Source organism: Salvelinus sp. IW2-2015, linkage group LG4q.1:29, assembly GCF_002910315.2.
Source record: "Salvelinus sp. IW2-2015 linkage group LG4q.1:29, ASM291031v2, whole genome shotgun sequence".
In the NCBI taxonomy this organism is placed as follows: domain Eukaryota; kingdom Metazoa; phylum Chordata; class Actinopteri; order Salmoniformes; family Salmonidae; genus Salvelinus; species Salvelinus sp. IW2-2015.
Genome location: NC_036842.1, coordinates 81,233,352 through 81,256,220, shown reverse-complemented (window position 1 = coordinate 81,256,220; position 22,869 = coordinate 81,233,352). Strand labels below are relative to the sequence as shown.

At 46.7% G+C, this 22,869-nt stretch overlaps 1 protein-coding gene across 1 annotated transcript in view; it reads right to left on the bottom strand.

Annotated features, from left to right (window-relative positions):
- The window catches only part of LOC139027590 (uncharacterized), a 64,042-nt gene extending 51,035 nt beyond the window's left edge, over positions 1–13,007 (bottom strand). Inside the window, exon 1 of the mRNA XM_070443159.1 lies at positions 11,828–13,007. Coding sequence (XP_070299260.1) covers positions 12,014–12,709 — 696 coding nt within the window. The 5' untranslated portion in view covers positions 12,710–13,007 and the 3' untranslated portion in view covers positions 11,828–12,013. The remainder of the gene's footprint in view (positions 1–11,827) is intronic.
- Positions 13,008–22,869: the final 9,862 nt, after the last annotated feature.

The window sequence follows — 22,869 nt, the reverse complement described above, 5'->3', positions numbered from 1 at the left end:
TTTGACTTATGCAAGCAGATGATAAGGACTGTCTCTGTTTCTCCAGATGGCAAACATGGATAACAGTGATAACTCAAGACAACTCTTCATTACAGTGTCAATGATTCATTCTCACGGATTATTGCTGTAATATTGTATGATTTTTTTGTAAGATTCAATTGGAAATCTTTGTTGAACCCATATACTACCATGTTTAATTAATTGTACTTGTAACCAATGTACAGTGATCCCTCGCCACTTCGCGGTTCACTTATCGCGGATTCGCTATTTCGCGGATTTTCATAATGCATTTTTTTTTTTTTGGTGCATTGTGCTCTGCATTCTGATTCGCTAAAAACTCACTCCCGCTTCTTGTATCAAAACATGCTACGAATTGTGCTATCATTTTGTCGTCTCGTGCAGTTATGTGTACGTACATAAAACAGCTTGGCAAATTTACATTAAGTTGGCGAAATTATCTTGTAATTTCGAACATCTCCTAAACCCATAATGTCGACGAAACGGCCTAAGTCAGGATGCAGCGGCCCAGTCTGAAGAGCAGTGAAACGGCCTACACGTGAGTCACTGTATTTGTATACATGTAATAGTTGCTAATTTTAAAAAAAAAAAAAGTTTTCTATTTCGCGGATTTCACTTATTGCGGGTCATTTTCGGAACGTAACCCCCGCGATAAACGAGGGATTACTGTACTCGTATAAGAAGCTCATACTGTAGATATATTTCAGCATGTCTCAGATGTTTCATGCTAGCATACCTGCACTCTTCCCTCGGTGAGCTTCAGATGAGAGGCAAGTGTGTCCCGGATGTGGACATCAGGATAGTGGGTCTCCAAGAACACCTTCTCCAGCTCCTCCACCTGACCTGGAGTGAAGCTGGTCCGGGTCTTCCTTCTCCTCCTGACCTGGAGTGAAGCTGGTCCGGATCTTCCTTCTCCACCTGACCTGGAGTGAAGATGGTCCAGGTCTTCTTTCTCCTGACCTGGAGTGAAGCTGGTCCGGGTCTTTCTTCTCCTCCTCTGCACTGTGCACACCAAACACAAGCAAAAGAGTCTGTATCATCGTCAAAATGACCATTATCATCATCATCCTCCATCCTCGTCCTCCTCATTCTTATCATCGTCATAATCAAAAACCCTTTTTTTATAATGTCGGATATAATTCCGCTCCTTGATTCCAGCAATATTGACTGTAAGACTTGTGCTAAATCTCACCATGATGAGCTTGGCAGCTGTTCCTCTCCCACTGGATTCTGCCTTCGTCCTGGCCCTCCTCTCTCCCTGCTCTGTCCTGAACAATACTATCTTTACAGGAGCCATTACTGTGGCTGCTGGAGTCCCCACTGTGGTCTTGGGAGATGTCAATATTGCACTCTCCAGAGTGTAGTCTTGTGACCTCTGTGTTGTGGTCACCTCTCCAGTCAGTGACGATGTGCACATGCTGTGGCAGCACCCTGTGTTGAAAAGTTCCTTCTGTGGACAGAAAGAAAGCACAATATTGCTTGATTATCTTTGTCCTAAAAATAACTCTATGAACTACTAGCTCAATTCAGATAATGTTACCATAAAATATGATACACAGAATACAATTTCCCAGACTTGAGACAGAATCAGCCGTTTGACATCTAACCCCTTTGCCTCCTTGTAATGTATACTCCCCCAAAATCTCTTATGTTACATAGGCCTGCCCATAATAGTAACATAACAAGTCAAGGTCAATTGAACACACAGTGCCTGTATGTACATGCTGGTAACCGACCATCCACCTAGCCCCTCTTGCCTCTCTTCTTGCCTCTCTTCAGTTTTTTAGGAGTACTCGCAGTGTTGTCCACTCCTCTATCCAGAGTGAGCTGTTCATTAGAATTCTCTCTCAAACGTTTCTTTGGTCCATGCACCGTCACTTGCATAGTAGTCATGCTCCCCCTTTTTAAAATCCTCTGTACTTGTAGGCTCCTGATGTCTTCTGTTGTCTGTTCTTGGTCTATTCCTATGCCTTCAAAGCAACTCTCTGTTTCTCTCCTTCTGTCGTTCTTTTCTTCTTTCTGTCAGGTAAAGGGAGTAAGCTAGTTGTCCTCCTCCTTTCTTCCTCATCAAGCAGATTGTGTTTGGCCAGCATCATATGATCATTAAGAGGATGGGTAAAGTTTACTGTTTAACTATGCCTTTCATGGTAATCCACTAACACTAATCAGTGTTGCGCTGAGCTGAGATATCCCAGCTCCAATTTACCTTGTGTCACTTTCTCTTTTTCACAGCTGCATGTTTTACTACCAGCGCAGTTTGAACAGTGCTGAACACACGTACCAACAACTTCATCGTTATCGTTATCTAAAATAGCAACACTATCTATATCTGAAGGGATATTTAATTATTTATAGTTGTGTAATTCTAATCAATTTAATCAATGTAATGTTTTGAAACTTTAGTTAAGAATATCTTGTGTTGTGCGTGTCATGTTGTAAGTGTTGCTGCTCTTCCTTGTTTACAGGTATATTGCCCACATATCTTTACCTTTACTACTCTGGCCTCCACATGAACTCTCATACACTACGCCTGCGTTTACACAAGCAGCCCAATTCTGATCTTTTTTTCACTTGTTCGTATTTTTAAAAGATCAGAATTAGGCTTTTGACCAATCAGAAACGCTCTGAAAAATATCTAATGTGATTGGTCAAAAGACCAATTTAGAGTAAAAAAATATCAGAATTGGGCTGCCTGTGTAAACGCAGCCTACCTTGCTTCACCTTTCAGTCTGCTGTTTGTGAGGGACTTCTTATGGTACTACAGAGCAGAGCCATCGAAGGTTTGAGGGTGTCTCTCTCTAGTGGTGGAGAAAAGTATGGCAGTAAATGTAGAAAAAGTATGGCAGTAAAATATCTTTATTTTCTCCTATAGGAGACTTTAGATTAGATCCAGTCCAATAACATCAACGTAATAATTTAGTTTGTAAAATATCAGAGAGCAACTCAGAGCAACAACAACAACCACCCTGAATGACCTTTTAGTCCCCAGATTTCCTGTTGAAACAACGGCTTTGACTATCCAAAATTTTTTGATAAAATGTGTCTTAGATCACCTGTCTGGTTTGCTCGGAAGATTGCTTGGATTCAATTGACACAGGAACTTTTGTGTTTTCATACATTATACTGAAAGCAGCTGAGACCTTACCAAACCAGAGTGGGGAGTACGAGGAAGGACTCCATGCCCCACTTCTTTTTTGGATGACACAGAGAGATGTACACACGACACAGAGAGAGACAGTGTGTGGTGTGTGTGTTTGGCCTACCTACCCTACTTAAAAAAAAAAACTTTATTTAACAAGGCAAGTCAGTTAAGAACAAATTCTTAATTATAATGACAGCCTACCCCGGGCCAAACCCTGAATATCCTTGAATATCCAAGATGGTGTAGCAGTCAGACGTCTTTGTCCTTCGTCTTGTCGTGTCACATGTATATATCTTTTTCTTCGCATATCTTTTTTATATTTTTCTAAACGTCAACTTCAAAATACTCTCCTGCAACCCGCCTCACCCAATGTGGTTTGGATCTTCTTTTTTTTTTAGAAAGTATTTCTTATTTACCTCGGAACCGGAATCCCCAAACAGAAGCTAGCCAGCTCACTAGCTACTAGCTAGTAGTCAGCTAATCACTGCTAACGGTCATCAGCTAACCTCTAGCTCAGAAAGCTCTCGCCGGTTTGTACAACGCGGTTCAAACCAGAGCATACCGGACCTATTTTCTCTCTGAACCTTTTCACCTGTATCATCGCAGCAAGCTAGCTGCAATCTGAGTGACTACTCGTGGCTAACGTCTCTGTCCCGAAGCAAGCACCAATTAACCTGGAGCTAGCCCATGCTATGCCCATCTCCCGGCTAGCTGAAGAGGCCCATCAGCCACTCCTGGGCTACAATACCTGGACCCCTTCTACTGCCAGTACGGGGCACGGAACCCCCCCGAGCCGTCACGTCTGGACTACCGACGTAATCTGCTCGAGGGGGTACTCAACTGGCTCCTACGTCGCGACGTCCCCTGAATGCCCATCTGCTAGCCTGCTAGCCGCGGCCCGCTAGCTGTCTAGAGCATATTGGACTGTTAGCTAATAGGCCTATCGGCCAATTTCTTGGGCCACTATACATATTTTTGGCCCCTTTTACTTAACGAAGCCCTGCTTATCCATCACGACTGGACTACCAACATAATCTGCCCGAGGTTTTTTTCCCAACAGGCCCCTCCGTCGCGACATCCCCTGAATGCCACAACAGACTTTCCTCCATTGCGACGTCCCTCTAAGGTCCTTCTGCTAGCTTGCTAGCTCCGGCCTGCTAGCTGTCTGAATCGCCGTGTCTCCAGCCAGCCCAACCACTCACTGGATCCCTACGATCACTCGGCTACATATGCCTCTCCCTAATATCAGGCGCTCTCTTTTGATGACTTCTGTAACCGTAAAAGCCTTGGTTTCATGCATGTTAACATTAGAAGCCTCCTCCCTAAGTTTGTTTTATTCACTGCTTTAGCACACTCTGCCAACCCGGATGTCCTAGCCGTGTCTGAATCCTGGCTTAGGAAGACCACCAAAACCCTGAAATTTAGATAGAACTGCCAAAGGGGGAGGTGTTGCAATCTACTGCAGAGATAGCCTGAGGAGTTCTGTCTTACTATCCAGGTCTGTGCCCAAACAATTCGAGCTTCTACTTTTAAAATCCACCTTTCCAGAAACAAGTCTCTCACCGTTGCCGCTTGCTACAGACCACCCTCTGTGCCCAGCTGTGCCTTGGACACCATATGTGAATTGATTGCCCCCCATCTATCTTCAGAGCTTGTGCTGCTAGGTGACCTAAACTGGGACATGCTTAACACCCCGGCCATCCTACAATCTAAGCTTGATGCCCTCAATCTCACACAAATGATCAATGAACCCACCAGGTACAACCTCAAATCCGTAAACACGGGCACCCTCATAGATATCATCCTAACCAACTTGCCCTCCAAATACACCTCTGCTGTTTTCAACCAAGATCTCAGCAATCACTGCCTCATTGCCTGCATCCGTTATGGGTCTGCGGTCAAACGACCACCCCTCATCACTGTCAAACGCTTCCTAAAACACTTCAGCGAGCAGGCCTTTCTAATCGACCTGGCCCGGGTATCCTGGAAGGATATTGACCACATCCCGTCAGTAGAGGATGCCTGGTTATTCTATAAAAGTGCCTTCCTCACCATCTTAAATAAGCATGCCCCATTCAAAAAATGTAGAACCAGGAACAGATATAGCCCTTGGTTCTCTCCGGACCTGACTGCCCTTGACCAGCACAAAAACATCCTGTGGCGTTCTGCATTAGCATCGAATATCCCCCGTGATATGCAACTTTTCAGGGAAGTCAGGAACCAATATACACAGGCAGTTAGGAAAGCAAAGGCTAGCTTTTCAAGCAGAAATTTGCATCCTGTAGCACAAACTCAAAAAAGTTCTGGGATACTGTAAAGTCCATGGAGAATAAGAGCACCTCCTCACAACTTCCCACTGCACTGAGGCTAGGAAACACACCACCGATAAATCCACGATAATTGAGAATTTCAATAAACATTTCTCTATGGCTTGCCATGCTTTCCACCTGGCTACCCCTACCTCGGTCAACAGCTCTGCACCCCCCACAGCAACTTGCCCAAGCCTCCCCCATTTCTCCTTCACCCAAATCATGATAGCTGATGTTCTGAAAGAGCTGCAAATTCTGGACACCTTCAAATCAGCTGGGCTAGACAATCTGGACCCTCTCTTTCTAAAATGATCTGCCGAAATTGTTGCAACCCCTATTACTAGCCTGTTCAACCTCTCTTTCGTATTGTCTGAGATCCCCAAAGATTAGAAAGCTGCCGCGGTCATCCCCCTCTTCAAAGGGGGAGACACCAAACTGCTACAGATCTATATCTATCCTACCCTGCCTTTCTAAGGTCTTCGAAAGCCAAGTTAACAAACAGATCACCGACCATTTCGAATCCCACCGTACCTTCTCCGCTATGCAATCTGGTTTCAGAGCTGGTCATAGGTGCAACTCAGCCACGCTCAAGGTCCTAAACAATATCATAACCGCCATCGATAAGAGACATTACTGTGCAGCCGTCTTCATCGAACTGGCCAAGGCTTTCAACTCTGTCAATCAAGCCCCATATACTACCCACCACTGTGACCTGTACACTCTCGTTGGCTAGCCCTCGCTTCATACTCGTAGCCAAACCCGCTGGCTCAAGGCCATCTACAAGTCTCTGCTAGTTAAAGCCCCGCCTTATCTCAGCTCACTGGTCACCATAGCAGCACCCACCCGTAGCACGTGCTCCAGCAGGTATATCTCACGGGTCACCCCCATAGCCAATTCTTCCTTTGGCCGCCTCTCCTTCCAGTTCTTGGCTGCCAATGACTGGAACGAACTGCAAAAATCACTGAAGCTGGAGACTCATATCTCCCTCACTAGCTTTAAGCACCAGCTGTCAGAGCAGCTTACCGATCACTGCACCTGTACACAGCCCATCTGTAAATAGCCCATCCAACTACCTCATCCCCATACTGTATTTATTTATTTATCTTGCTCCTTTGCACCCCAGTATCTCTACTTGCACATTCATCATCTGCACATCTACCATTCTAGTGTTTAATTGCTATATTGTAATTACTTCGCCACTATAGCCTATTTATTGCCTTACCTCCCTTATCCTACCTCATTTGCACACACTGTATATAGACTTTTCTACTGTATTATTGACTGTATGTTTGTTTATTCCATGTGTAACTCTGTGTTGTTGTATGTGTCGAACTGCTTTGCTTTATCTTGGCCAGGTCGCAGTTGTAAATGAGAACTTGTTCTCAATTAGCCTACCTGGTTAAATAAAGGTGAAATAAAAAAATAAAAAAATAAAACCCTAACAATGCTGGGTCAATCCCAATCACATCCAGTTGTGATACAGCCTGGAAACAAACCAGGGTCTGTAGTGACACCTTTATCACTGAGATGCAGTGCCTTAGACCGATGCGCCACGGGTGCCCCTTGTTAGCTACCCTTTGTTAGCTTATCACCCATTTTGCATGATATGTTACGAATTACAATTCATATTATATGTTATGTACACTATTTACAATTACAAAATGTACAATATGATATGAACTTGCAAAATTATGATATGTTACGAATTCTAGCTAGGTGGCTAACGTTAGCTAGCTGGCTAACGTTAGCTAGGCTAGGGTTGAGGGTTAGGGGTAAGTTTAGGAGTTAAGTTAAAGGGTTAAGGTTAGGGTTAGGGGAAGAGTTAGCTAACATGCTAAATAGTTGCAAAGTAGCTAAAAAGTAGTTTAAAAGCTAAAATTGTCCATGACGAGATTTGAACTTGCAACGTTGGGTTGCTAGACGTTCGCGTTATACGTCTCATGTAACCATACCAAACGTGCCATATCATACAAATTTGAGTGTTACAGATTTACTTTTATTGTTACATCTAGTCTATGAGACCAGGCTGATCTCTCTGTCCATTCTTAGCCAATAATTTAGTAAATTTGTGTGGTATGAAACATTCTGCTATTGTAACGGTTGTCGAAGTCGTTCTCCTCCTCAGACGAGGAGGAGCATGGATCGGACCAACACGCAGCGAGGTATGTAGACATAATGATATTTAATTATAATAACRAATACGAAAATACAAGCTACAAAACAACAAACGACATCAACAGACCTGAACATGCGAACTAACATAAACACGAAGAACGCACGAACAGACTAAACAAAACGAACCAGTACCGTGTGGTGCACAGACACAGCAACAATCACCCACAAACAAACAGTGAGAACATCCTACCTTAATATGGTTCTCAATCAGAGGAAATGTCAAACACCTGCCTCTAATTGAGAACCATATCAGGCAACCCATTTAAACAAACATAGAAACACATAACATAGAATGCCCACCCCAACTCACGCCCTGACCAACTAAACACATACAAAAATAAGAGAAAACAGGTCAGGAACGTGACAGCTATTATGTAAAATAACATAGAATAATTGTATAATTTTTTTATAAAATGCACATTTTTCACTGACCTGCAAATAGGATGAAATACCACATTTTTTATTACCTTTATTTAACTAGGTAAGCCAGTTAAGAACAAATTCTTATTTTCAATGACGGCAGAACAACAGATTTCTACCTTGTCAGCTCAGGGATTCGATCTTGCAACCTTTTGGTTACAATTCCAATGCTCTAACCACTAGGCTACCTGCTGCCCAATTTACACAAGTATTCATACCCTTTACTCAGTACTTTGTTGAAGCACCTTTGGCAGCAATTACAGCCTCAAGTATTCTTGGAAAGAACGCTACAAACTTAGCACACCTGTATTTGGGGAGTTTCTCTCATTCCTCTCTGCAGATCCTCTCAAGCTCTGTCAGGTTGGATGGAGAGCGTTGCTGCACAGCTTTTTTCAGGTCTCTCCAGAGATGCTCGATCGGGTTCAAGTCCGAGCTCTGACTCGGCCACTCAAGGACATTCAGAGACTTGTCCCGAAGTCACTTCTGCGTTGTCTTGGCTGTGTGCTCAGGGTCGTTGTCCTATTGGAAGGTGAACCTTCGCCCCAGTCTGAAGTCCTGAGCGCTCTGGAGCAGGTTTTCATCAAGGATCTATTGTACTATTGTAGGCACTATTGTAAAGTGGTTGTTCCACTGGATATCATAAGGTGAATGCACCAACTTGTAAGTCGCTCTGGATAAGAGCGTCTGCTAAATGACTTAAATGTAAATCTCTCTGTATTTTGCTCCGTTCGTCTTTGCCTCAATCCTGACTAGTCTCCCAGTCCCTGCCGCTGAAAAACATCCCTGCAACATGATGCTGCCACCACCATGCTTCACCGTAGGTATGGTGCCAGGTTTCCTCCAGACGTGACGCTTGGCATTCAGGCCAAAGAGGTCTTGGTTTCATCAGATCAGAGAATCTTGTTTCTCATGGTCTGAGAGTCTTTAGGTGCCATTTGGCAAACTCCAATCGGGCTGTCATGTGCCTTTTACTGAGGAGTGGCTTCCGTCTGGACACTCTACCACAAAGGCCTGATTTGTGGAGTGCTGCAGAGATGGTTGTCCTTCTGGAAGGTTCTCCCATCTCTACAGAGGAACTCTAGAGCTCTGTCAGAGTGACCATTGGGTTCTTGGTCACCTCCCAGACCAAGGCCCTTCTCCCTCAATTGCTCAGTTTGGCAGGGCGGCCAGCTCTCGGAAGAGTCTTGGTGGTTCCATACCATTTAAGATTGATGGAGGCCACAGTGTTCTTGGGGACCTTCATGGTTGCCAAAATTGTTTTGTACCCTTCACCAGATCTGTGCCTCGACACAATCCTGTCTCAGAGCTCTACGGACAATTCCTTCAACCTCATGGCTTGGTATTTGCTCTGACATGCTCTGTCAACTGGACATTATATAGACAGCTGCGTGCCTTTCCAAATCATGTCCAATCACAGGTGGACTCCAATCAAGTTGTAGAAACATCTCAAGGAGGATCAATGGAAACAGAATGTACTTGAGCTCAATTTCGAGTCTCATAGCAAAGGGTCTGAATACTTATGTAAATAAGGTATTTCTGTTTATTATTTTTAATAAATTTGCAAAAAATTCAAAAAACCTGTTTTCGCTTTATCATTATGGGGTATTGTGTGTAGATTGCTGAGATACATTTTTTAAAATAAATTTTAGAATAAGGCTGTAAAGTAACAAAATTTTGAACAAGTCAGGAGGTCTGAGTACTTTCCGAAGGCACTGTAATACTTACAGGACAAAGACCAGTTTCTAAAACTGGTCTGTGCAAAAGTGAGGATAAACGGTAGACAGTGTTCTCTGCTATCCACTTTCTTTTAATTATTATTTTGAGTATAGGGGAGAGTCACTTGTTTTTCAGGCGTTCAGGGAGGGTTTAGGTAAAATGTATTTTGCTGAAGGGAGGACAACACATTTTCATTACAGAGAGGTCAGATTTTCTCCATGTAACCCTTGTTATAAATAACGTTCACTCCCTAAGGGTGCATAGGGTACATTAGTCAGAATGATTCTTGCACAGTAGGGTTTTCCCACTGCCGTGTCTTTAACCACTCAATGCTTTAAAAAACAAACATGTACTCATGATCCACACTTCAATGAAAATCAAGAAAGACCTTTCATGATACCTAACAACCTTTAACCCAATTCAATAATAACAACATAATGTAGAATACATTACAGATGCTCCCCTGTCTGGACATCATGTGCCTTTGAGTAAAAGTGTTTGGCTTGACTGATGCATGTCTCCATCACAGAGGGAAGTCTTGTGAGTGACACTAGTAGGGACTGATATGGTAACGTGACAGTAATGTCTACACACACACACGAGGGGAACTCATGACAAACCTCGGCGGCCCAGTGGATACTCGCCAATTATTGGGCCAGATTCCAGATCCCCTCTGAACAGCACATCATTAAGTTGATTTCAAACCGGCCATTACAGAGTGACCACACTATTGCATGCTAATGACCAGGATTTGTTCATGTGCCATCATATGTTTAGTAGTCCCTCCCCCTGCCAGCAGTATACCAGGGGACCTTAAGACGAGTCTTGTGAGGCCTGTGGGCATCCTAGAGCAAAACAACCTGTACGTGTTTGTGAGAGTCTCACCTTTCCACAGAGGGGTCATATTAGTGTGTAGCCTAAACTGTTCAGACGCTACAGATCACAGCAGATCGGCTGTACCTTCAGACACTTGTGGGGGTCGTAGAGCAAAATGGAGAACACCATTGTGTTCAGACCGTTAAGACGCTACAGAAGATTTTGTGAGAAGCCTCTTTCACCGCAGATGTGGAAGTGCGACATCAGCGGATGCGGTGGATTGAGACATCTGTATTTAAAACCCAAAGATTCTTCTGGGGATTTTTTTATTATGCTAATTCGATTTTTGCTGGGGCATGGACATCGACTCTAGGGGGTGAAATAAATACATTTAAAAATCCTTAAAGTAGCAATCAGCAGTTGAAAAAATAACAAAGCAAATCCCCCACCCCTCTTTTGGTAAAAAGCTGAGGGATGGGGTTGGAGAAATTTAACGACTCTCAAATTCATAGACAGAGCTATGGATCCATGGACCGACCATCCATGATATCAAAATTATGTTTTGAGGTTATATAGTGTTTGTTTACATTTACTTTGTTTGCAAACAGAGCTTATATTTTGGGTTCTGATAAAAATATGGATGTAGCAACTACAGATTACCCCTTTAAAGATTATTTGAATCAATATTTTGGGGTGGTGGGGGTGGTCTATACCTGGCATTTCAGAAGAGGATGGGTTAATTTGGCCTATAGACTGCCAAGGATTTCAGAGGAGGTGTGGAATAGCGCTAGGCCAAATATCTCAATGCTCCCCTGAGATTTTATGTTTACAGTAATGGAATTTAATTTGACATTATTTTTTTTTCTCCACAAACTATTTTGTCTTTAAAGCAAGATATGGATTACAACCCCAGGGCTGCTTTTCCAGAACCGGCCGACTCCCCACTGAAGATAAACATGTTCAATGGAGAAACTCCATTTACCTAAAGTGCTCTCTTGTGATGGTAAACAAGCACCATCCACTACAAATCAAATCAAATCAAATTTTATTTGTCACATACACATGGTTAGCAGATGTTAATGCGAGTGTAGCGAAATGCTTGTGCTTCTAGTTCCGACCATGCATGAATATCTAACAAGTAATCTAACAATTTCACAACAACTACCTTATACACACAAGTGTAAAGGTAAGAATATGTACATAAAAATGTATGAATGAGTGATGGCCGAACAGCATAGGCAAGATGCAGTAGATGGTATAGAGTAGAGTATATACATATGAGATGAGTAATGTAGGGTATGTAAACATTACATAAAATGGCATTGTTTAAAGTGGCTAGTGATACATTTATTACATACATTTTTCATTATTGAAGTGGCTAGAGATGAGTCAGTATGTTAGCAGCAGCCACTCAATGTTAGTGATGGCTGTTTAACAGTCTGATGGCCTTGAGATAGAAGCTGTTTTTCAGTCTCTCGGTCCCTGCTTTGATGCACCTGTACTGACCTCGCCTTCTGGATGATAACGGGGTGAACAGGCAGTGGCTCGGGTGGTTGTTGTCCTTGATGATCTTTTTGCCCTTCCTGTGACATCGGGTGGTGTAGGTGTCCTGGAGGGCAGGTAGTTCGCCCCCGGTGATGCGTTGTGCAGACCTCACTACCCTCTGGAGAGCCTTACGGTTGTGGGCGGAGCAATTGCCGTACCTGGCGGTGATACAGCCCAACAGGATGCTCTCGATTGTGCGTCTGTAAAAGTTTTTGAGTGTTTTTGGTGACAAGCTGAATTTCTTCAGCCTCCTGAGGTTGAAGAGGCAATGCTGCGCCTTCTTCACCACGCTGTCTGTGTGGGTGGACCATTTCAGTTTGTCCGTGATGTGTATGCCGAGGAACTTAAAACTTTCCACTTTCTCCACTACTGTCCCGTAGATGTGGATAGGGGGGTGCTCCCTCTGCTGTTTCCTGAATTCCACGATCATCTCCTTTGTTTTGTTTTCCAGACACCCCACTCCGAGGGCCCTCACCTCCTCCCTGTAGGCCGTCTCGTCGTTGTTGGTAATCAAGCCTACCACTGTAGTGTCGTCTGCAAACTTGATGATTGAGTTTGAGGCGTGCATGGCCACGCAGTCATGGGTGAACAGGGAGTACAGGAGAGGGCTGATAACTCACCCTTGTGGGGCCCCAGTGTTGAGGATCAGCGGGGTGGAGATGTTCTTTCCTACCCTCACCACCTGGGGGCGGCCCGTCAGGGAGTCCAGTACCCAGTTGCACAGGGCGGGGTCGAGACCCAGGGTCTCAAGCTTAATGACGAGTTTGGAGGGTACTATGGTGTTAAATGCTGAGCTGTAGTCGATTAACAGCATTCTTACATAGGCATTCCTTTTGTCCAGATGGGTTAGGGCAGTGTGCAGTGTGGTTGCGATTGCGTCGTCTGTGGACCTATTGGGGCGGTAAGCAAATTAGAGTGGGTCTAGGGTGTCAGGTTGGGTGGAGGTGATATGGTCCTTGACTAGTCTCTCAAAGCAATTCATGATGATGGAAGTGAGTGCTACAGAGCGATAGTCATTTAGCTCAGTTACCTTAGCTTTCATGGGAACAGGAACAATGGTGGCCCTCTTGAAGCATGTGGGAACAGCAGACTGGGATATGGATTGATTGAATATGTCCGTAAACACACCAGCCAGCTGGTCTGCATGTGCTCTGAGGATGCGGCTGGGGATGCCGTTTGGGCCGGCAGCCTTGCGAGGGTTAACACGTTTAAATGTTTTACTCACGTCAGCTGCAGTGAAGGAGAGCCCGCAGGTTTTGGTAGCGGCCCGTGTCAGTGGCACTGTATTGTCCCCAAAGCGAGCAAAGAAGTTGTTTAGTTTTGTCTGGGAGCAAGACATCGTGGTCCACGACGGGGCTGGTTTTCCTTTTGTAGTCCGTGATTGACTGTAGACCCTGCCACATACCTCTCGTGTCTGAGCCGTTGAATTGCGACTCTACTTTGTCTCTATACTGACGCTTAGTACACAGGATCATCCTTCAATACAAATATTTACTCCACTCATGCAATCTTTCAATTATGTAAAAGAACCTTTGTCCTGAGAGAAGACTGTGTGCCCAGTGTGTGTGTGTGTGTGTCTGTGAGAGAGAGATAGAGAGCGAAACCCTACTGTGATGGTCTGGGCATAAATCACACAAAAATAACACTAGCCACTATAGAACAGAAAACTTTTACTATCTCATCCTGGAATATAAAAGGTCTGAGGTCAACTGCCTTTGGCCTAAAGAGAAGGAATCCAGATTCCTCAAAGAAATTGGAAATGCAGACATTGTAATCCTACAAGAAACATGGTATAAAGGGGACAGACCCACTGGCTGCAATCTAGGTTACAGAGTCCCATTGTAACGGTTTTCTTCCATAGTTGAAGGAGAGGACCAAAGTGCAGCGCGGCTAGTGTTCAACATGTTTAATAAAAGAACAAGTGAAACACTACAAACAACATACAAAATAACAAAATGTGCAAAAACCGAGACAGACCTATCTGGTGCAGACAACCACAGATTACAGGAAACAAACACCCACAAAATCCCAACACAAAACAAGCCTCCTATATATGATTCTCAATCAGGGACAACGATTACCATCTGCCTCTGATTGAGAACCATATTAGGCTGGACATAGAAACAGACAAACTAGACACACAACATAGAATTCCCACCCAGCTCACGTCCTGACCAACACTAAACAAGCAAAACACATAATAACTCTGGTCAGGACGTTACAGTACCCCCCTCCTGAGGTGCGGACTCCGAACGCACCCCTACAACTCAAGAGGAGGGTCTGGGTGGGCATCTGTCCGCGGTGGCGGCTCCGGCGGTGGACGAGGACACCACTCCACCACTGTCTTTGTCCCCCTCCTTAGCGTCCTTTGAGTGGCGACCCTCGCCCACGACCTTAGCCTAAGAATCCTCCCCAAGGCCCCCACATGATTCTGGAGGTAGCTCAGGACAGAGAGGTAGCTCAGGACAGAGAGGTAGCTCATGACAGAGAGGTAGCTCAGGACAGAGGGGCAACTCCGGACTGAGTGGCAGCTCCGGACTGAGTGGCAGCTCCGGACTGGTGGCAGCTCCGGACTGAGTGCAGCTCCGGACGAGTGGCAGCTCCGGACTGAGTGGCAGCTCCTGACTGTAGGGCAGCTCCTGACTGTAGGCAGCTCCTGATGAGGGCTCCTGACTGTAGGGCAGCTCATGACTGTAGGGCAGCTCATGACTGTAAGGCAGCTCATGACTGTAAGGCAGCTCATGACTGTAGGACAGCTCATGACTGTAGGACAGCTCATGACCGTAGGCAGCTCAGACCGTAGGGCTTGACCGTAGGGAGCTCATGACGTAGGGCAGCTCATGACCGTAGGGCAGCTCATGACCGTAGGGCAGCTCATGACCGTAGGGCAGCTCATGACTGTAGGGCAGCTCATTACTGTAGGCGGCTCATGACTGTAGGGCGGCTCTGGCAGCTCCTGACTGGCTGGCGGCTCTGGCAGCTCCTGACTGGCTGGCGGCTCTGGCGGCTCCTGACTGGCTGGCGGCTCTGGCGGCTCTGACTCTGGCGGCTCTGCGGCTCTGACTGGCTGGCGACTCTGGGGCTCGACTGGCTGCGCTCTGGCGGCTCCTGACTGGCTGGCGGCTCTGGCGGCTCCTGACTGGCTGGCGGCTCTGCGGCTCCTGACTGGCTGGCGGCTCTGGCGGCTCTCTGACTGACGAAGGCTCTAATGGCTCGGGAGACAGACGGGCGGCTCAGATGGCGCTGGGCAGACGGATGGCTCAGATGGCGCTGGGCAGACGGATGGCTCAGATGGCGCTGGGCAGACGGATGGCTCAGACGGCCGCTGGGCAGATGGACGGCTCAGACGGTGCTGGGCAGACGGACGGTCAGACGTGTTGGGCAGACGGGCAGTTCAGGCGCCGCTGGGCAGACGGCAGACTCTGGCCGGCTGAGACGCCACTATAGGCCTGATGCGGTGGTGCCGGAACTGGAGGTACCGGGCTGAGGGCACGCACCTCAGGGCGAGTGCGGGAGGAGAACAGGGCTCTGGAGATGCACTGGAAGCCTGGTGCGTGGTGTAGGCACGTGGTTACTGGGCTGGGGCGGGAAGGTGGCGCCGGATATACCGGACCGTGAAGGAGGGCACGCGCTATTGAGCACCGAGCCTCTCCAACCTTACCAGGTTGAATGGTCCCCGTAGCCCTGCCAGTGCGGCGAGGTGGAATAGCCCGCACTGGGCTATGCAGGCGAACCGGGGACACCACCTGCAAGGCTGTGCCATGTACGCCGGCCCGAGGAGACGTACTGGAGGCCAGATATGTGGGCCGGCTTCATGGCACCCCGGCTCGATGCCCAACTAGCCCTACCAGTGCGGCAAGGTGGAATAGCCCCACTGGGCTAAGCACGCGTACTGGGGACACGCGCTCCACCGCATAACACGGTGTCTGACCAGTACGACGCCCTCTTACTCCACGGTAAGCCCGGGGAGTTGGCTCAGGTTATCCAACCCGGCTTCGCCACACTCCCCTTTAGCCTCCCCCCAAGAAATTTTTTGGGTGAGCCTCTCGGGCTTCCGTGCTAGTCGCGTACCCTCATACCTCCGGTTCCTCTCTCCGGTTGCCTCTGCTCTCCTCGCTGCCTCCAGCTTGTTCCCATGGGAGGCGATCCTTTCCAGCCAGGATCTCCTCCCATGTGTAGCAACCTTGCCGTTTAAGACATCTTCCCATGTCCATTCCTCTGTCTGTTCTCTGCTGCTGTCGCTGCCCGTTGCCACGCTGCTTGGTCCGGGTTTGGTGGGTGGTTCTGTAATGGTTTTCTTCCATAGTTGAAGGAGAGGACCAAAGTGCAGCGCGGCTAGTGTTCAACATGTTTAATAAAAGAACAAGTGAAACACTACAAACAACATACAAAATAACAAAATGTGCAAAAAACCGAGACAGACCTATCTGGTGCAGACAACCACAGATTACAGGAAACAAACACCCACAAAATCCCAACACAAAACAAGCCTCCTATATATGATTCTCAATCAGGGACAACGATTACCATCTGCCTCTGATGGAAACCATATTGGCTGGACATAGGAAACAGAACAAACTAGACACACAACATAGAATTCCCACCCAGCTCACGTCCTGACCAACACTAAACAAGCAAAACACATAATAACTCTGGTCAGGACGTTACACCCATCCACCAAACTGCCAGGTGTAAAGCAGTGAAGAGACTCAGGGGGTATGCTAATTTGGTATAGAGCAGACCTAAACCACTCTATTAAATTAGTAAAAACAGGAACATTTTACATCTGGCTAGAAATTAATAAGGAAATGGTCTCAACGGAGAAAAATGTGCTCATGTGTGCTACCTATATCCCCCCAGTGGAATCCCCATAATTTAACGACGACAGCTTCTCCATCTTATAGGGGGAGATCAACAATTTCCAGGCACAGAGACATGTACTAGTCTGTGGCGACCTAAACGCCAGAACTGGACAAGAACTTGACACCCTCAGCACACATGGGGACAAACACCTACCTGGAGGTGACAGCATTCCCTCCCCTATATGCCCCCTAGACATAACTACAACAACATAAGCAACAAAAACAGGTCACAACTGCTGCAGCTCTGTCGGACGCTGGATATGTACATAGTCAATGGTAGGCTTCGAGGGGACTCCTATGCTAGGTACTGTACACCTACAGTATAGATCACCTCTTGGCAGTAGAACTGTAGACTACTTTATCACTGACCTCAACCCAGAGTCTCTTAGAGCGTTCACAGTCAGTTGTCACGTTGGTAACAATAATTCGAGAGACAGGCGCAGGAATGTGTGATCTGGGTTTTATGCAGCCCAAATTACGGCGTGCCGTGTAAAGGCACGGGGACGAAGACCAAACAAACACGTAACAAAACACAAAGGGTAGAAACACAAAACAAAAGAGCGAGGTGTACCTCGAATAAATAACACACACGCACAATGATTAACACACGGGACGAGACCCGTAATCATCTGCGCAATCCACAAGGGCACGAAAGCCCAAAACACACAGCACAGGTACTCACACGCACCAAAGGTTCATTGTAACAATAATCAACAAGACCATGGAAACCAAAGGGCACATATATACAAATATACAAATACTAGTGGGAATAGGGGACAGATGTGCATGATGAAAGATCTAGAGGGATCCGTGACATCAGTCCACTGACACCCCTATCAGATCACAGCAAAATCACACTCTACTTTAACAGAGCTTTGCTCAATCATGAGGCATCAAAGCCAAAGGAACTGAGTCATATTAAGAAATGCTATAGATGGAAGGAAAGTAGTGTGGAAATCTACCAAAAAACAATTAGACAACAACAAATTCAATCCATTCTAGACAATTTCCTGGACAAAATGTTTCACTGTAATAGTGAAGGTGTAAACTTGGCAGTATATTTGTTTTATATTTGGTTTATTTATTTATATATTTGACCTCTCAGCTTCCCTATCGAATCTAAAAATTTCAAGCAGACAACCTAAGAAAATTAACAACAATGACAAATGGTTTGATGAAGAATGCAAAAACCTAAGAAGGAAATTGAGAAACCCATCTAACAAAAAACATAGAAAACCAGAAAACCTGAGCCTACGTATTCACTATGGTGAATCGTTAAAACAATACAGAAATACAATACGGACAACAGCACATCAGAAATCAGCTCAATGTAATTGAAGAATCCATAGAATCTAACCACTTCTGGGTAAATTGGACAACTCTAAACAAACAACAACATGAAGAGTTATCTATCCAAAACGGAGATGTACGGATTGTTCAATCTTTTAGGCTCTACAACAAAGATCAAACACCAAAATACATGATCAAATACAAATCTTAGAATCAACTATTAAAGACTACCAGAACCCACTGGATTCTTCAATTACATTGAATGAACTACAGGACAAAATACAAACCCTCCAACCAAAAAAGGCCTATGGGGTTGAAGGTATCCTAAATGAAATGATAAAATATACAGACCACAAATTCCAATTGGCTATACTTAAACTCTTTAACATCATCCTCAGCTCTGGCATATTCCCCAATATTTGGAACCAAGGACTGATCACCCCAATCCACAAAAGTGGAAACAAATTTGACCCCAATAACTACCGTGGGATATGCGTCAACAGAAATCTTGGGGAAATCCTCTGCATTATCATTAACAGCAGACTCGTACATTTCCTCAGCAAAAGCAATGTATTGAGAAAATGTCAAATGGGCTTGTTACCAAATTACCATACTCACCCTGCACACCCTAATTGACAAACACAAAACAAAGGCAAAGTCTTCTCATGCTTTGTTGATTTCAAGAAAGCTTTCGACTTAATTTGGCATGAGGGCCTGCTATACAAATTAATGGAAAGTGGTGTTGGGGGAAAAATATACAACATTACAAAATCCATGTACACAAAACAACAAGTGTGCGGTTAAAATTGGCAAAAAAACACACAGGTCTGCAGCACCTGGCCTCACCCTACTAGAATCTGAAGTCAAATGTCTACTGTTTGCTGATGATCTGGTGCTTCTCTCTCCAACCATTGAGGGGCTACAGCAGCACATAGATCTTCTGCACAGATTCTGTCAAACCTGGGCCCTGACAGTAAATCTCAGTAAGACAAAAAAGGTCCAGTTGCCAGGACCACGAATACAAATTCCATCTAGACACCGTTGCCCTAGAGCACACAAACAACTATACATACCTCGGCCTAAACATCAGGGCCACAGGTAACTTCCACAAAGCTGTGAACAATCTGAGAGACAAGTCAAGAAGGGCCTTCTATGCCATCAAAAGGAACATAAAATTCAACATATCAATTAGGATCTGGCTAAAAATACTTGAATCCGCTATAGAACCCATTGCCCTTCATGGTTGTGAGGTCTGGGGTCCGCTTACCAACCAAGATTTCACAAAATGGGACAAACATCAAATTGAGACTGCATGCAGAATTCTGCAGAAATATCCTCCGTGAACAACGTAGAACACCAAATAATGCATGTGGAGGAGAATTAGGCCGATACCCACTAATTATCAAAATCCAGAAAAGAGCCGTGAAATTCTACAACCACCTAAAAGGAAGTGATTCCCAAACCTTCCAAAACAAAGCCATCACCTACAGAGAAATTAACCTGGAGAAGAGCCCTCTAAGCAAGCTGGTCCTGGGGCTCTGTTCACAAATGCAAACAGATCCCACAGAGCCCCAGGACAGCAACACAATTAGACCCAACCAAATCATGAGAAAACAAAAAGATAATTACTTGACACATTGGAAATAATTTATAGAAATACAGAGCAAACTAGAATGCTATTTGGCCCTAAACAGAGAGTACACAGTGGCAGAATACTTGACCATTGTGACTGACCCAAAATGAAGTGTCACGACTTCCGCCGAAGTCGGTCCCTCTCCTTGTTCGGGCGGCGTTCGGCGGTCGACGTCACCTGGTTTCTAGCCACCGCCGAGCCATTTTTCATTTTCCATTTGTTCTGTTTTTGTTTTTTCACACCTGGCTTCACTTATTCAATTACTTGTTTATTATTTAACCCCCTGTTCTACATGTTGTATTTGTGAGTAATTGTTTGTTGTATTGTGGTCCGCATTGGGCTTGGTAATTCTCTTGTATTTTGATGACTTTGAGTAAAGTTACTTTTATTTACTCATCTCTGCTGTCCTCCGCCTGACTCTGCACCAGCTACACACAGACCTTTACATTAAGGAAAGCTTTGACTATGTATAGACTCAGTGAGCATAGCCTTGCTATTGAGAAAGGCTGCCAAAGACAGACCTGGCTCTCAAGAGAAGACAGGCTATGTGCACACTGCCCACAAAATGAGGTGGAAACTGAGCTGCACTTCCTAACCTCCTGCCAAATGTATGACCATATTAGAGACACATATTTCCCTCCGATTACACAGACCACAAAGAATTTGAAAACAAATCCAATTTGATAAACTTCCATATTGTCACGATCGTGTGGAGGAGAGACGGACCAAAACGCAGCATGTGGAAAATAAGCCATCTTCTTTTATTTTTACTACGAAGATGAACATGAAACGAAACACTATTACAAACTATACAAAAACAACAAACGACCGTGAAGCTATAAACGTAGTGCGTACACACACACACACACACACACACACACACACACACACACACACACACACAACACACAACACACACACACACACACACACACACACACACACACACACAACACACACACACACACACACACACACACACACGCGCGCGCTACAAAACGTTCAACATAGACAATTCCCACAACCAGCTAAAGCCTATGGTTTGCCTTAAATATGGCTCCCAATCAGAGACAACAATAACCAGCTGTCTCTAATTGAGACCCAATTCAGGCAACCATAGACTTTCCTAGATACCTACACTCAACCATAGACACAGCTAGACTACTATACTAAACATAAACCCAACTACTCTAATAAACCCCCTAAAACCTACAACCACCCTAGACACTACAAAAAACCACATACATTCCCCATGTCACACCCTGACCTAACCAAAATAATTAAGAAAACAAAGAATACTAAGGCCAGGGCGTGACATAACCCCCCCTTAAGGTGCGAACTCCGGGCGCACCAGCACAAAGTCTAGGGGGGGTCTGGGTGGGCGTCCGTCCCAGCGGCGGCTCCGGCACTGGTCGTGGTCCCCACCCCACCATAGTCACTACCCGTTTCGTAGCCTCCTCCAAATGGCCACCCTCCACATTAACCCCACTGGATTAAGGGGCAGCCCACGGCGGACTAAGGGGCAGCACCGGACTTAAGGGGCAGCACCGGACTAAGGGGCAGCACCGGCTAAGGGCAGCACCGACTAAGGGGGCCACCGGACTAAGGGGCAGCACCGGACTAAGGGCAGCACCAGGATAAGGTGGGCAGCACCAGGATAAGGGCAGCACCAGGATAAGGGGCAGCACCAGGATAAGGGGCAGCACCAGGATAAGGGGCAGCTCCGGACTGAGGGACGGCAGCTCCGGACTGAGGACGGCAGCTCCGACTGAGGGACGGATCCTGGCTGGATGACGGCTCTGGCGGATCCTGGCTGGACGGCTCTTGGCGGATCCTGGCTGGACGGCTCATGGCTGGCTGACGGATCTGGCTGCTCATGGCTGGCTGACGGATCTGGCTGCTCATGGCTGGCTGACGGATCTGGCTGCTCATGGCTGGCTGACGGCTCTGGACGCCATGGCTGCGCTGGCGGCTCTGGCAGATCCTGTCTGGTTGACGGCTCTGGCAGATCCTGTCTGGTTGGCGGCTCTGGCAGATCCTGTCTGGTTGGCGGCTCTGGCAGATCCTGTCTGGTTGGCGGCTCTGGCAGATCCTGTCTGGTTGGCGGCTCTGGCTGGTCATGGCTCGCTGACGGCTCTGGCTGGTCATGGCTCGCTGACGGCTCTGGCTGGTCATGGCTCGCTGACGGCTCTGGCTGGTCATGGCTCGCTGACGGCTCTGACTGGTCATGGCTGGCGGAAGGCTCTGGCTGATCCGTTCTGCGGAAGGCTCTGGCTGTATCCGGTCTTGGCGGAAGGCTCTGGCTGATCCGGTCTTGGCGAAGGCTCTGGCTGATCCGGTCTGGCGGAAGGCTCTGGCTGATCCGGTCTGGCGGAAGGCTCTGGGCCTGATCCGGTCTGGCGGAAGGCTCTGGCTGATCCGGTCTGGCGGAAGGCTCTGGCTGATCCGGTCTGGCGGAAGGCTCTGGCTGATCGGTCTGGAAGGCTCTGGCTGATCCTTTCTGGCGGAAGGGTCTAGCGGCTCCTGTCTGGCAGAAGGCTCTAGCGGCTCCTGTCTGGCGGACGGCTCTGTAGGCTCATGGCAGACGGGCGGCTTTGCAGGCTCATGCAGACGGGCGGCTTTGAAGGCTCAATACAGACGGGCAGTTTATGCGGCGCTTGGCAGACGGACAGTTCAGACGGCGTTGGGCAGACGGGCAGTTCAGGCGCCGTTGGGCAGACGGGCAGTTCAGGCACCGCTTGGCAGACGGGCAGTTCAGGCGCCGCTTGGCAGACGGGCAGTTCAGGCGCCGCTTGGCAGACGGGCAGTTCAGGCGCCGCTTGGCAGACGGCAGACTCTGGCCGGCTGAGACGCACTGTAGGCCTGGTGCGTGGTGCCGGAACTGGAGGTACCGGGCTAAGGACACGCACCTTCAGGCTAGTGCGGGGGAACAACAACAGGGCA